This window comes from Musca autumnalis, unplaced genomic scaffold (assembly GCF_047663935.1).
Source record: "Musca autumnalis isolate F117 unplaced genomic scaffold, ASM4766393v1 scaffold_5, whole genome shotgun sequence".
Classification (NCBI taxonomy): domain Eukaryota; kingdom Metazoa; phylum Arthropoda; class Insecta; order Diptera; family Muscidae; genus Musca; species Musca autumnalis.
The window spans coordinates 70,529,756-70,546,929 of NW_027412088.1; the positions used below are offsets into that span (position 1 = coordinate 70,529,756).

The 17,174-nt window shown below is 36.7% G+C and overlaps 2 protein-coding genes across 3 annotated transcripts in view; both read left to right on the top strand.

Annotated features, from left to right (window-relative positions):
• LOC141406669 (terminal nucleotidyltransferase 5C) overlaps positions 1-16,476 on the top strand; it is a 502,050-nt gene extending 485,574 nt beyond the window's left edge. For both annotated transcript variants that reach the window (XM_073992551.1, XM_073992552.1), the window contains one exon: positions 13,563-16,476. In XM_073992551.1, coding sequence (XP_073848652.1) covers positions 13,563-15,380 — 1,818 coding nt within the window. In that variant the 3' untranslated portion in view covers positions 15,381-16,476. The remainder of the gene's footprint in view (positions 1-13,562) is intronic.
• On the top strand, positions 15,402-16,476 carry LOC141406670 (uncharacterized). The gene has a single exon (XM_073992553.1). The coding sequence runs from the start codon at positions 15,402-15,404 to the stop codon at positions 16,449-16,451; it is 1,050 nt and encodes a 349-aa protein (XP_073848654.1). The 3' UTR covers positions 16,452-16,476.
• Positions 16,477-17,174: the final 698 nt, after the last annotated feature.

A 17,174-nucleotide genomic window follows, 5' to 3' on the forward strand; every position in this document is an offset into this window, starting at 1 on the left:
GATCAAGCCACTAATGATTTTGGATAATTTGAATTACATAAATAGTGAATTGCGATTATTTGAATAATACGGAAAATCGATTTTTAGCATTAGGATAGCTTGTGAACATATGGATAACCAGAATAATCGATTTTAAGCCTTTGGATTATATGTCAACTTCTTCGGGTACCTCCCACACAAATTGCCTAAACAATGCAGTTTAAGGTCTGCTCTCAAATCGAAAAGCTCTATGTTATACGGTGACCAACTGAAATAACTGGTTAGCACAAAATCTATCGTGGGCACTTCCAAAATGGACTATATCGGTTGATTCCTTCAAGTACATACATCCTCCGCAACATTGGTGAGCTTCAAACCAAATATATATTTTTTGTCAGCAAGTTCATACTTCCAAAAGGGGCCACAAAATTTGCGTAGCCGGTATTAGAATCGATATTGTCAATAGCTGAAAGTTTCAATTCACACATGATGAGGGCATATCTCTGTGGGCAAAGCCGACTGACGCTTTTTTACTTTTTTTTTCAAAACCATTTCCCGTAACAAAAAAATGCAAAGCTTGCTAAACCGACTCATTCATAAATATACAAAGTATGAAGATCAAACATTGAACAACATTTTTTCAATTATTTTTGTTTGGGTGGTGGTTGTTGGTGTTTTTGCAATTAATAATTTATAGTTGTCGCCAATCGACTATGGTTCAATTTCATGTTGTCAGCGGCGTTGGTGGGTGGCTATTATTAATCACCAACTTGTTATGCCAGCAATGGCGTAGCATATTTTGGGGGTAAAATTAAGGTAGGCAAAATTAAACTACAATTGATAGGCACCTTTCCTAAATCATAATTAGCTTAGAAATTAGGTAGGGGGAAATTATGGGCAAATAAGTTATAATTAACGGAAAGTGTTTACCCTCCCCCATATGTGAAAGCCAGTGCCTCTCTCTGTGTACCTCGGCCACATGTTTGTTAGAGATTATTTAAATGATTTGTAGTTTAACAAATTTCGTTTCGTATTTCATAGATCTTCTTTCTATACGCTTCGTTTGCTTTTATTTTTGCATTTATTTTTATAGCTTTTTGTTTATTATTGTTTTTGCATTCAATAATTATTATTACACTTCAATTGTTATTTATTACATTTACTGGGGCTTTGCTCGCTCTCTACATATCTCACTTGGTGTATAATTAACGTCAACTTTTGTTGGCATTTGGTGCTGTGATGTTCTCTCAAAAATTGTCATTACAATGCAATTTGGCACAATATCGCATTTTTAAGCCTTGGCAAAGGTTGTTTTTAAGTCAAGGATGTTTTTTTTCAGTGAATTAGTTTTTGTTTTGTGTGTTTGTTTTTTGCAAATAATCTATTTTAAGTGAACTAAATAATATGTCTAAGCGACCTTTGGAGGAGTTGTAAAAAAAAACCAAGCAGTAGAGATAGGGAACCACCACCCACAGAGCTACAACACCTACGAAATAAGTAAATTACTACAGATAACTTGTGTTTTTGGTTTCCACGTAGAGCAATGATTGAAGACTATGTAGAACATATTTGTAAAACAATGCTTGAAGTTTAAAAAAATCCGTCTACCAAGTTTTTATTTCCTTTAATTTATTTCCAAAATTGAAACGTGCAATTATCTCTTCACATTTAACCACAAAACAACAAATTTTTGTTTTCAAGAAAACACAAACCATATAAGAAAAGCCATAATTAGCTTGGCAAATTCGTGTGTTAGTCATTTAAATGTTTGTATGTATACCACCCAACCATTCTGACGTTGTATGATTGCAAAATTTTATACACATTCACATTTCACTATCTACAGGTGGCCTAATGGGGAAATCTATATTTATAAATAAACTTGGCCACATAATAATACACAAAAACATATTAATTTTTTATTTATACATATGTACCGACATATACAATAGATATACATATGTATGTACATATTTGTGGCATGTGTACATACATTCATTTGTGTATTCGATTCTAATCTAAATGTATCATCGTCATCATGACCATGCTATAAAATTCTTGGACTGCATCGAATAAATGAAATAGAGAAGAATTAAAATAACAAAAAAACAAGCGAAGGAAAAAACGGAAGCTAAAGATCAAATACATGAACATAATGAAGGTTAAAGCATTTTTGTCAGAGCGCTAATCGAAAGACAAAGAACGCTGCAAATAACCTAAGCTGATAATAACAATTTATTATTTTTTTAATGAAATTCGAATAAAGATGATAAATAAAGTAATGACATTTATTTAAGACGTTCCTTAAAATATATAAAACAACACCTAAGAACTTCTACTATATTAAAGATCTGAGATCTTCTGCTGTATAGAAGACCTCTACTGAGATCTTCTCTATGGTCACCTGAAATCTTTTACAACAAAAAAGATCACTCATGAGGTCTCTTACTATATAGAAGACCACGCCTCAGGTTTTTTGCAATATCGAGGACCACCTCTCAGGCTTGCTATACATAGAATATTTTCTCAGAAGTATTTTATTATATAGAAGACGTCCCCTGTGGTATTCTACTGTAGAGAAGAGCTGCCTTGAAATCTTCTAAGATATAGAGAAGACATTCCCTGAAGTCTTTTGCAATTTGGAAGACATTCTCTGAAGTCTTCTACTCTGAGGCCTTCTGTTGTATACCAGACCTCCTCTGATGCTTTCTATTATGTAGAAGACCTCCTCTGAAGCCTTCTTTTATGTTGAGGACCTCCTCTAAGGTTTTCCTTCCTATAGAAGACTCCTCTGAGGTCTTCATTTACATAATAAACTCCTCTGAGTCCTTCCATTATATAGAAAACTTTCTCTAAGGCCCTCTGTTATATAGAATACCTCTTTTAAGTCCTTCTATTACATAGACAACCTCAACTGAGGCCTTTTTTTGTATTAAAGACCTCCTTTGAGACCTTCTATTGTATAAAAGACTTCCTCTGAAGATCATATAGCAGATCTCCTCTAAGTCCTTCTATTATGCAGAGGCCTTTCATTATATAGAAGATCTCCTCTGAAATTTTCTTCTATGTACAACACATCCTTTGTGGTCTTCTACTATATAGAAGACCTTCCTGAGGAAAAACTCCCCAGAGGTATTTTACTATTTTTTACTTTTATTTATTTTACTACATCTTCTATAAAGAAGACTTACCCAGAGTTCTTCTCACCTCAGATCATCCATTACATAGATTAGCTTACATGTGGCCTTCATTATATAAAATACCTTTCTTGAGGTCTTCTACTCTGTAGAAGATTTCTTCAGAAGTTTCTGTGATATAGAAAACCTTGCCTTAGGTCTTTTAGTATAAAGACCTCTTCTGAGGTGTTCTACTATGTAGAAAACCTCTCTTGACGTCTTCTACTATATACAAATCATCTCCTGAGGTCTTCTATTATACAGAAAACCTCCCTGACTTCTACTGTACAGGAAAAAATCTCTCCTGAGGTTTTCTACTATAGAGAAAACGTCTCGTAAGGTCTTATACTATACAGAAGACCTCTCCTGAGGTCTTCTACTATACAGAAGACCTCTCCCGAGGTCTTCTACTATGCAGAAGACCTCTCCCGAGGTCTTCTACTATACAGAAGACCTCTCCCGAGGTCTTCTACTACACAGAAGACCTCTCCTGAGGTCTTATACTATACAGAAGACCTCTCCTAAGGTCTTCTACTATGCAGAAGACCTCTCCTAAGGTCTTCTACTATGCAGAAGACCTCTCCTGAGGTCTTCTACTATGCAGAAGACCTCTCCTGAGGTGTTTTATTATACAGAAGACCTCTCCTGAGGTCCTCTACCATATAGAAGATCTATCCAGAGGTCTTCTACTACATTGAATATCTATCCTGAGGTCTTGTACTATACAGAAGACCTCTCCTGAGGTCATCTACAACACAGAAGACCTCTCCTGAGGTCTCCTACTATACAGAAGACCTCTTCTGAGGTCATCTACTACACAGAAGACCTCTCCTGAGGTCTTCTACTATACAGAAGACCTCTCCTGAGGTCATCTACTACACAGAAGACCTCTACTGAGGTCTTCTACTATACAGAAGACCTCTCCTGAGGTCATCTACTACACAGAAGACCTCCCCTGAGGTCTTCTACTATACAGAAGACCTCCCCTGAGGTCTTCTACTATACAGAAGACCTTTCCTGAGGTCTTCTACTACACAGAAGACCTCCCCTGAGGTCTTCTACTATACAGAAGACCTCTCCTGAGGTTATCTACTACACAGAAGACCTCTCGTGAGGTCTCCTACTATACAGAAGGCCTCTCCTGAGGTCATCTACTACACAGAAGACTTCTCCTGATGTCTTCTGCTGTACAGAAGACCTCTCCTGATGTCTTCTGCTGTACAGAAGATCTCTCCTGAGGTCTTCTACCACACAGAAGACCTCTCCTGAGGTCTTCTACTACACAGAACACCTCTCCTGAGGTCTTCTACTACACAGAAGACCTCTCCTGAGGTCTTCTACCACACAGAAGACCTCTCCTGATAATAGAAGACCTCTTCTGCTATATAAATGACCTCTATAGAGGACTTTTACTATATAGAAGACCTCAAGAGGGTCTTATACTATATAGAAAACGTCTCCTGAGCTCTTCTACTGTATAGAAGAACACACATGAGGTCTCCTACTAGAAAGAAGACCTATCCTGAGGTCTTCTTCTACATAGAAGAACTCTACAGTGGTCTTCTACTACACAGAAGGTCTTCTGCTATATAAAAGAACTCTATAGAGGACTTCTACTATATAGAAGACCTCAAGAGGGTCTTATACTATATAGAAAACGTCTCCTGAGCTCTTCTACTGTATAGAAGAACACACATGAGATCTTCTACTACAAAGAAGACTTCTCTTGAGGTCTCCTACCATGGAAAAAATATCTCCTGAGGTATTCTACTACACAGAAGACCTCTCCTGAGATCTACTATTTAACATAAGACCTTCCCTGACGTCTTTTATTACTCTTTATTATACCACTCCTGAGGTCTTCTTCTATATAGAAGACCTCGTCTGTGACCATCTACTACACAGAAGACCTCTCCTCAGACCGTCTACTATACAGAAGACCTCTCCTTAAGTCTTCTACCATACAGAAGACATCTCCTGTAGTGCGATTCTCTAAAACATTTTTTGAGTTACCGACAAAAATCGGTAAAATTAAAACGCAAAATTATTAATTAAAACGCAAAATTAATTAACTACATAGATTAAATCACATGCGGCCTCCATTGTACAAGATATCTTCTTCAGCTGACGTATTGATGTCTTTACCTGATCTGGGTAAGGTGGTATACACTCAATACCGTTTTTATTTGATTGGAGCTGTCGTCTTTGCTAGTAGTGGAGTGTTTGGAAAAAAATATCCTTTCCATAACCCCAAACCAGATACACATAGTATCTGTTACCAGAGTTCCTTGTTCCTTTTCAGAATGTCCGGATTTCATTATAGCGCCTGTACATCTCAATTTTTCCACATTCCCTCTTCTGCACTTTTCTTTTCCTTCCTGTGAAAAAGACGTTTCTCCTCTTTTCTTTCCTTCTGATACCTCTCTTGAGCGCTATGCTTTGCTATTGATTGTAGGGTAGACCTATATGCCGCATTCTTTTCTTCGGTAGCAGCATGACACTCCTGGCATCTACTGCTTATGTTTTAATCATATTTTTTGAGGGATATATAAACTCTTTTCTGTTCCTTATTTTTAATCACAGGCAGCAATTGATTTGCTTAGACACAACTCTCCCATGTTTCTATGTACTCCCCACTTTTGCATGCATTTTTTAGACGCCAATTAAGACAAAGCATACCCGAAGGGTGTAATTGAAACCCCCAGAGTAAACGCTTCCACTATTCTTAGGAATTTCAAATTAATGTTTTTTACATACATGTGTATGTGTTTTTATTTTGTATTGTATTGAAAAAAAAAACTGTCGTCCGGCCGGTATCATTTCAGCTGTATTTCATAATTTTTGTTTACTCTCTCAAAGCAAACAAAAAAATAATATTATTAAATAAAGGCATAGTACTAACTTATCACAGATTTACTATTTGTTTTTCTTTTTTTGTTTGTTTTTTTTTTCTATTAATTTTTTCTAGAGAAGTGAGCTCATTGACCCTACTTATCAAAAACATGCTTGAATATGAAATAAACTCCAAGTCTAACAGAAATTTGAAAAAAAAATATATTTTTGCATTTAGTTTTCTTCACTTGAATGAAAGAAAAGAAAACGTTTCAAAAAATGCCACAAAAAAGTATGCGGAAACCTTACCACCACAAACCGACAACTATCTCAAACCCCAAAACACCAACAAAATCTAAAAATATTTTGTTTTCTAAGCATAATTAACACACTGACAAAACAAAAGAAACAAATAAAAAAAACTTAGATATTTCAATGTTCCCATAATGAGTGGTGGGGTATTTAGGCGACCAGTATTTTAGGTGGCGCAAATAGCAGCAGAGGAAGAATAGGAAGAAATAAACGTAAAATAATTTTCGAAAACAATAGCAAAAAAATGTAAATGCGCCGCATACATGAATTTAAATAAAATTGAATTAACAACAACGTATTAAATAAAACAAAAATTTTAACAATAACTATGTAGTACATACATAAGTATAGACTCGTATATTTAGCACTATATACGCATATTTAAGAAGAGAGTAGTGATAAACAGTCGTAAGGATCCATAAGATTGGTCTTTTGATAATTGGTTGTCAACACAAACATAAGTAAATGGAATAAAATTAAAATAAAAAATTGCACATTATTCCTTTCCATAGTGTTATACATAAATCACCAAATAGACTTAATAAAGGTAGGTTAATAGTCCTCTAGAAGTTTATAATTCTCAGTTCAACAAATCGCCCAGAACTCTGCAATAAGAATGACTTCTCCTCTTGGCTGACCAAGGCATGGACCAAGTAACACCTTTTTAGGCAAAAAGGCAACTTGATATAGAAAAAAAGAATAAGTTCTCACATTATAGAGCTAAAATTAGAATCGTATAACACTCATCGATATAAGATTTCTCTTCTCTTGTCCCTTCTGGGGTCTATACCTTTTAATCTGGTAATCAATAAAAGTGTGAAAAAACAATAAAAGATAAACCCCAAAAATATATCTATAAAATAATTGTCAATAACAAGTGAAAAAAAAACAAAACAACAAAAACATAAATATTTTTGTTTCCTATGTGGTGGTATATTCAAACAGACGTCATTACCACGAAAGGTGTTAGCAAAGCAAAAACCGCAAGAAAAAACTACTGATGATGAAATAATGGCACTATTTTTCGTTAGCATTGTTGTCTTTTATACATTATATATTTTGTGGTATTTTTTGTTTTCAAAAATTCTGGTTTTCAATTTTTTTGTTTAATTTTTACCATTGTAGTATAGCTGTCAAAATATAAACATAACAGTGTAATTTTTTTATATTAATAACATAATAAGATGTTATTTTTAAAACAAATTGTAATTGTCTTTTGGTGTGTTTTTGTTTTGTCATTCTTTCATACAGTGAGTGAGTGACCTTGTTATGTACAATGTACATACATACATTATATGCCTGTATTTAGGTAAAATATCTATTGTATATAATCACCAATTGTTGTTATTCTCTCACCCTACCCACATCCCCCGGGCATTTCTATAGCCCTCGATGTCTCGTAAGTTCATTTAGGATTTTATTTAATTTTAAAATGTTGTCACATTTTTTGTCATTTGATCATCAAACAGCCAAACTACCAACGCAACATTGTTTGTATGTACATATTTGAAATGTGAATAACGTCGCCATGCGCCGCCGGCAAAAGAATTTATTGCAAAAATATTTTCTTAAATATGTATTTATATGTTTTATGAGAATGTGTACATATAACAATTGTTGCATGCTACATCTAGTTCTTTAAAAGGTCAACTAGGAATTTTTGTTGTGATATGTTTAAATAAAAAGTTTGAACAAATCGTAGAAGAAAAGTTATAAAGAAAGTTATAAAGAAAAAAAAAAAGATGTTTTCAAAAAAAAAAAAAAAACAAAACAAAACAAAAATAAATAAATTATATCTCCACGTTGGGCGCCACTTTGTAGATGTCTATTTTAAATCTATGGATGATGAAAGAGGACCTGTCATTTAATTAAAAAAATTACACCACGTTGGGCGCCACTGTCCAACCTTATGTTCATGAAAAGTTGAACTGCCTTTTCGTCTTAGATATTATTTTTGAAAAATGTTATTTAATTTTGTTAATATAAATTCTATTAAAATCGTACCGCATGTTGGGCGCAACTTGGTGAATATTTATGGCTGATGAAAGGTGGAAACTCGTCATTTCGGCTTAAAGGAACATTTATGAAATAGTATTTTTTCCAATTTTTATTTTTTCTAAATATAACCTTTGAATATTGCACCACTTTGGGCGCCACTTTATGAACACTTGTTTCCAACTTTTTGCTGATAAAAGATCGAAATACGTTTTCGGCCTAAATGACATTAGTTTGCTAGTATTTGTGTTTTTATTTTATTATTTTTTTTTTTTTTTGAATTTTTTTTTGTTTATATATTTTTTCACCACTTTAGGCGCCACAGTTCGCTCTTAGGTTCTTTAACAATGAAACTGTCTTTTTGGCTTAAAGAAACGTTTATTAGATAGTAATTTTTTTCCAAATTTTTATAAAACTTTATTAATCTAAATTTTATTAAAATCTTACTACACGTTGGGCGCCACTTGTTTCCAACATTTGGCTAATAAAAGATCGATGTACCTTTTTGGGCGTTAATGGCATTAGTTTGCTAGTATTTGTGTTTTTAGTTTATTATTATACTTTAAATATTTTTTTTTTAATGTTTTTTTGTTCACCACATTGGGCGCCACTGTTCACTCTTAGGTTCCTTAATGATTACACTGTGTTTTCGGCTTAAAGCAACGTTTAGTAGATAGTAGCTTTCCAAAATATTTATAAAATTTTATTGATCTAAATTTTATTAAAATCTTACTACACGTTGGGCGCCACTTTGTGAATATTTTCCTCCAATTTTCAGCAGATAAAGTGTTGAACTGTCTTTTCTATGTAAAGTAATATTTATGCCTTGTAGTTTTCTAATATTTATTAACTGTTTTTTAAATAAAAAAATTATTAAAATTTTGCCACACGTTGGGCGCCACTTTGTGCCAACTTTTGTCTGATGGAAGGTGGATTTGTTTCGACGTAAAATAATATTTGTTCAAAATTTTATTTAATTGCATTAAAACAAGCGAATGTTATACACGTTGGGCGCCAGAGATCTTCTACTATATTGAAAACATACCAGAAATCTTATAATATATAGAAGAACTTCCCAGAGATATTCTTCTATATAGGAAACATCCCCTGAGGTTTTCTACTACTAAGAAGACCTTCCTTGAAGTCTACTGCTATATACAAAATCTCCCCTACTATCTAGAAGACGTCACCTGAGGTCGTCTCCTATATATAAGAAGACCTTCTATTGTATAGAAGACCTCACCTGAGGTCTACTATTGTATAGAAGACCTCACCTGAGGTCTACTATTGTATAGAAGACCTCACCTGAGGTCTACTATTGTATAGAAGCCCTCACCTGAGGTCTACTATTGTATAGAAGACCTCACCTGAGGTCTACTATTGTATAGAAGACCTCACCTGAGGTCTACTATTGTATAGAAGACCTCACCTGAGGTCTACTATTGTATAGAAGACCTCACCTGAGGTCTACTGTTGTATAGAAGACCTCACCTGAGGTCTACTATTGTATAGAAGACCTCACCTGAGGTCTACTATTGTATAGAAGACCTCACCTTAGGTCTACTATTGTATAGAAGACCTCACCTGAGGGATACTATTGTACAGAAGACCTCACCTGAGGTCTACTATTGTATAGAAGACCTCACCTAAGGTCTATTATTGTATATAAGACGTCACCTGAGGTCTACTATTGTATAGAAGAGCTCACCTGAGGTCTACTATTGTATAGAAGACCTCATCTGAAGTCTTCTACCGTATAGAAGACCTCACCTGAATTCTTCTAATGTATAGAAGACCTCATCTATATAGTAGAAGACCTCACCTGAGATTTTCTACCATATAGAAGACCTCACCTGACGTCCTCTACTATATAGAAGTCCTCACCTGAGGTACTCTACAAATAGAAGACCTCACCTGAGGCCTTCTACTATATTGGAGAGACCCCTGAGGTCTTCTCACCTGAGGTACTCTATAAATAGAAGACCTCACCTGAGGCCTTCTACTATATTGGAGAGACCCCTGAGGTCTTCTACTATATAGCAGACCTCCCCTGAGGTCTTCTACTATATATCGGATCTCCCCTGAGGTCTTCTACTGTATAGAAGATCTCCCCTGAAGTCTTCTACTATACAAAAGACCTCACCTGAGGGTATTTACTATATAGAAGTCCTCACCTCAGGTTTTCTACTACATGGAAGACCTCCACTGACGTCTTCTACTATATAGAAGACCTCCCCTGACTTCTTCTACTATATAGAAGACCTCCCCTGAGGTCTCCTAATACATAGAAGACCTCACCTTAGGTTTTCTACTACATAGAAGACCTCCCCTGAGGTCTTCTACTATATAGTCACCTGAGGTCGTCTCCTATATATAAGAAGACCTTCTATTGTATAGAAGACCTCACCTGAGGTCTACTATTGTATAGAAGCCCTCACCTGAGGTCTACTATTGTATAGAAGCCCTCACCTGAGGTCTACTATTGTATAGAAGACCTCACCTGAGGTCTACTATTGTATAGAAGACCTCACCTGAGGTCTACTATTGTATAGAAGACCTCACCTGAGGTCTACTGTTGTATAGAAGACCTCACCTGAGGTCTACTGTTGTATAGAAGACCTCACCTGAGGTCTACTATTGTATAGAAGACCTCACCTGAGGTCTACTATTGTATAGAAGACCTCACCTGAGGTCTACTATTGTATAGAAGACCTCACCTGAGGTCTACTATTGTATAGAAGACCTCACCTGAGGGATACTATTGTACAGAAGACCTCACCTGAGGTCTACTATTGTATAGAAGACCTCACCTAAGGTCTATTATTGTATATAAGACGTCACCTGAGGTCTACTATTGTATAGAAGAGCTCACCTGAGGTCTACTATTGTATAGAAGACCTCACCTGAAGTCTTCTACCGTATAGAAGACCTCACCTGAATTCTTCTAATGTATAGAAGACCTCATCTATATAGTAGAAGACCTCACCTGAGATTTTCTACCATATAGAAGACCTCACCTGACGTCCTCTACTATATAGGAGTCCTCACCTGAGGTACTCTACAAATAGAAGACCTCACCTGAGGCCTTCTACTATATTGGAGAGACCCCTGAGGTCTTCTCACCTGAGGTACTCTATAAATAGAAGACCTCATCTGAGGCCTTCTACTATATTGGAGAGACCCCTGAGGTCTTCTACTATATAGCAGACCTCCCCTGAGGTCTTCTACTATATATCAGATCTCCCCTGAGGTCTTCTACTGTATAGAAGATCTCCCCTGAAGTCTTCTACTATACAGAAGACCTCACCTGAGGGTATTTACTATATAGAAGTCCTCACCTTAGGTTTTCTACTACATAGAAGACCTCCACTGACGTCTTCTACTATATAGAAGACTTCCCTGACTTCTTCTACTATATAGAAGACCTCCCCTGAGGTCTCCTAATACATAGAAGACCTCACCTTAGGTTTTCTACTACATAGAAGACCTCCCCTGAGGTCTTCTATTATATAAAAGACCTTACCTGAGGTCTTCTACTATATAGAAGACCTCCCCTGAGGTCTTCTACTATATAGAAGGCCTCCCCTGAGGTCTTCGACTATATAGAAGACCTCCCCTGAGGCCTTCTAGTATATAGAAGACCTCCCCTGAGGTCTTCTACTATATAGAAGACCTCCCCTGAGGTCCTCTACTATATAGAAGACCTCCCCTGAGTTCTCCTAATATATAGAAGACCTCCCCTGACGTCTTATTCTATATAGAAGACCTCACCTGACGTCTTCTACTATATATAGAAGACCTCCCCTGAGGTCTTCTAATATATAGAAGACCTCCCCTGATGTCTTCCCAGCAAAATGTTTGCCTCCAAAGATGCAGTTAAATCATATGTACAAGTGATCTGGAAGTGCATCAAATTATGCATTTTCACTCATGATTTTTACAAGAGCGTGACTACTGAAAGATGCACTCCATAGCACTGCATTTTAACTATCCCTTTGGAATCGCATGTTAACTAACCCTTTAGGGCAAAATAGGATGCAGTCCAATTTGCATCCAAAGCACGCGTTTTAATGCAGTGCTTTGGATTGAATTTAAAGGCACTCTTCGGAATCTGTTTTTATGCAGTTCAAAGATGCAATAAAAATGCAAGCCGTTGCAAACTATCCCAACATAATAAAACGAATTTATTGTTTGTGTAAAACAAGAATAATAAGAACTTTATTACATTAACACAGATTATGAAATATCTTCATTAAATTCAATCGCAACTAAGTTTGTTTCATCTGCTCTCCATTTAATCCAAGATGAAATGTTTTTGCTTCATCTGCTAAAGGGGTTCTTGTATTGTCTTCCCATCACCAGTTGAGATTTCGACAACTACTCCAACAGCACTTCATTAGGAAATTTTCTGCTCGTGAGTTACCGTAAATATGTTCCCAACTTTTGGTTGTATTTTTTTATTTTATATAAAAAATTTAGAAATTGATGCATACATTTTCTATCTTTGAAAAAATTCTGTAGTTCTAGGTATCTACAAATTGGCTTGCTTGCTAGGGATCACTAAGCAACTGCTTGTAAAATGTATCGAACGGAGTGCCTTTCTGACGACTCCCTTGAACTGCATCCGGATGCAATGTAAAATGTAAGAAATGGATGTCAATCGTTGGATCGCATCCAAATGCTGTTAAAATGTAAGGAATTGGAGTGCCTTTTTCACGACTCCGATTGAACTGCATCCAGATGCTGTTAAAATGTGAAGAAAGGATGCAATTTATTGGATCGCATCCGAATGCGGTTAAAATGTAAGGAATGGAGTGCCTCTTTCACGACTCCGTTTGAACTGCATCAAAACATGCCATGAAGGAACTAGTCTACATTGCACTACTTATTTTTATTTTGCTGGGTTTTTCTATATAGAAGACCTTCCTACTATATAGAAGACCTCCTTTTGTAGACATTTACATTTTTCGAAAAGCAAGAATTTGACAAAATGTTCATTATCACAATTTGTTATGGGTTTGAGCTCCTTCTGCAAATTTCAGAGTATCGGTGCCTATGTTGCCTAATATAATTCCATTTGTATTACTCGATCAGATCTTAAATTACCTTCAAACTTTCAACAAATAAATGAATGAGCCTCACATTTGGCGCCACCATATATTTAAGCTATTTTTTAAGCTTTTATTACTATTTATTAAAATTTCTTTTTAATTTGTTTCTTTTCTTTACATTTCATTAATTATCAATTTTCTCTTCTTCTCTTTACAGTGCGGGAAACTAGACGCACCCGATTCGTCATATCACAAACAGAGATCCGACAGAATGGACGTTTATCAAATTGATGATGGTTTTCATTCGGATGGCGGTACTGAAACACCACCACCATCACCCAGTTCGGGTTCATCGATAGCATCGACCTCCGATCATGGTTCATTAGAAAGTGTCGATACGGGCGGTACACAACGTCTGGCTGTGCTCTCATTTGAACAGGTGCGCAAGCTGCATCATGTTATGGATGAAAAAGTGGCCATACATGGACGGGGTAATTTCCCAACACTGGAGGTAACACTAAAAGACTTGGTGAATTTGGTGAGGCGTAAACTGGAAGCCGATGTTGGTTCCGGCGGTGCCGGTGTGATAGTCAAAGATATACGTTTAAATGGCGGAGCAGCTAGTCATGTCTTGGCTTCCGAGGATCAGCCATATAATGATCTGGATTTAATATATGCCATTGAGCTAAGCTCACCACGTCACTTTGATCGGGTTAAAACAGCGGTACTGAATACATTGCTCGATCTCTTGCCCGAGGGTGTGTCGAAGCGACGCATTATGCCATGTGCCCTCAAAGAGGCCTATGTCGGTAAAATGGTCAAGGTCAATAATAACAACGACGGTGATCGTTGGTCCCTTATATCGTTGGGCAATTCGCCGGGTCACAAAAATGTTGAACTGAAATTTGTCGACACAATGCGAAGACAATTTGAATTTTCGGTAGATTCATTCCAAATTGTTTTGGATTCACTGCTGTTGTTCTATGACTGTGCCGCATTACCGATTTCAGAGAATTTCTATCCCACAGTGGTGGGTGAATCAGTCTATGGTGATTTCCAGGAGGCCTTGTATCATTTGCAAAAGAAATTGATCTCAACGCGGCAGCCCGAAGAGATAAGAGGCGGCGGTTTGCTCAAGTATTGCAATTTGCTGGTGCGCAGCTATACACCCGTCGACACACAGCGCATCAAGACATTGGAGCGTTACATGTGCTCACGTTTCTTCATTGACTTTCCGGATATAAATACGCAGACGGTGAAATTGGAGGCATATTTGCGCAATCATTTCTGGGGCGTTGATGAGGAGCCCTTGCAGTACCAGTACCTGATGCATTTACGTGAGGTGGTCGAAAATTCGACGGTGTGCCTAATGGGTCATGAGAGACGGCAGACCCTAATGCTGATACAGAGCTTGGCGGCTCAAGTGTTGTACAAGGAGCAACAGAAACAGGTCCAGGAACATCAACAGTATCAGCAACAGCAAGCGATAAATGATCATCAGCAGCAGCAACATCAGCAGCAACAACAACAGCAGCAGCAACAACAGCTTCAGTCACAACAGTCCCATGCAAATACATTGACACTGGTGGCTGCAACGCCGCCTCATCACCATCAGCAGCAGCAACAACATACACACCATCAACAACAACTCTCATCACAACAACAACAACAGCAGCAACAGCTCCATCAGCAGCAGCAACAACAAACATTAGTGCAGCCTCAAACGACCACCATCTATGTACAACAGGTACCACAAACGACGCCACAAAATGTTGCCACAACAGCCACTCTTTGCTGTGCCATGTCAACCGCCGCTCCCGTTGATCCAACGCAACAACAGCAGCCACAGTCCCAACAGGCAAGCTCACAACAAACAGCGCAGCAGGCGGCTACAGCAGCCAATGCCACAGCGATGCCACAAACCATACAAATACCGGCGGGACCGCCAAGTCTCATTTATGCCAATGGCATCTATTATGCACCCATGATTCCCGCAACAATTTGCACTTGCAATTCGACATGGTTGAGCACGTGATTAAGTGTGCCAACAACAACAATGTCAGAAACGACAACAAAAACAACACATAACACACAACAGCAACAACAACAGCAGCAGCAGCAATCATTAGCTACAGTGGCTACAAATCCAAATGGAATTTTAGCAACTGCAACAAGAACAACAACGGATACGGCAGCAACATCAACGCTTGCTGCAACAAAACTACAAACAGCTCCGGCCAAGTTTATTAACAATAATTCCATAAAACTAACAACAACAGCAACTCCAAATTGCCACAGTACACCACCAACTATTTGCACCAGTACTTCCATTACATCCTCCCAAATTCCCCCCACCGAATGTAAGCTAATGCCGCCAATTACAATGTCCCTGGCAACGGCCATCAACTATCCAGCAGCAACAACTGGCAAGAAGAACAAGAAAAAGAAATCTGCAACAGCAGCTACAACAACAACACCAACAGGCCACAATGAATGCTGTGGCATGCATGATATCAAAGACGCCATCGCCAACAATGGCCTCCTCGCCTCAGATGATGCCAATGACAATGTTGATGATGATGACGATGATGAAGATAATTATGACGATAACAACAACAACTTCAACTTTAATAATCAGCATAACCAAGATGATGGTGATAATGATGATGATGATGAAGAAGATGACCATAACCAATATGCTCAAGATGATGAAGAAGAAGCAGAATTTGATGCTGACTATAAACTAGATGATGATAACCAGAAGCAACAACATGTAGCAGTAACATCGGTAACAGCAGCAGCAGACAATTTATTATCGTTACCCTTCGCCATGGCCGGTGATTTAATTTTGACCCATGAACAACATGATTTCCATTTAGAAGGTGACACTGAGGATCTTCCTGATATATTGCATGCAACTAGAAATAATAATAACAACAATAACAACACATTAACTGGTGAATTTGCCTACTTTTATCCCTATGATGGTTCCGAGCCCTCAGTTTTATTAATAGGTAAAGATTTTTATATAAATGTAACACCTCAGCAACAATCACTCGAAGAACAGCAGCAACAACAGCAATCACAATTGTTGTTACAAAGTTGATTAGATTAGTTTAAGTAAACAAAAATGAAAACTTGAAAATCAAATCACATCTAAGAGAAATCGATTCGTTTCTTTAAGAATTTTAAAAATTTCCAAAACAACAAAAATCAACAACATTTTTATAGAGGCTTGTGCTTCTTCTTTATAATAATTTACTTAATAAGTTAATTTTTTTTTCATTCACTACTTTTTAGTTTCTAGTCTTAATTTCTACTTATCCAGAAGTTTTTTTTCCTAATTTTTTTCGTACAGTATTTTTAGTTTTTCCAAAACCAAAATTTCGCATAATTTTCTATGCGGATTTGTAAAAAAAATTAAAAATGTTATTGAGTAAAATTCCCATGGAAGGTTTTTTGTTTAGTAATCCAAAAAATTTTCTTTTTTTTTTTAAACCTTTACCACAATAATCCATTAATTTTTAATATGCTAAAAAGAATTAATTAACTTACGTTGGGCGCCACTTTCATTTTAAAACATGTGTTCACAAGCATTTGACCAAAAGTGCATTTTAAATTTTCTTTTCATTTTTTGATTCATTTTAAAATTTTATTTTAATTACAAAGAAGCTCGTTTTTCAATTTCCTCACCTTGGGCGCCAATTTATAAAAAAGTCAATGTTTATAAATGTTCCAATAATTATATTTTGTAGCTGTAAGATAAACATCGGCTATTTCAAATGTGGTCTATTGTTGGGCGCCAATCCATTAAATAAAATTTTGAAAT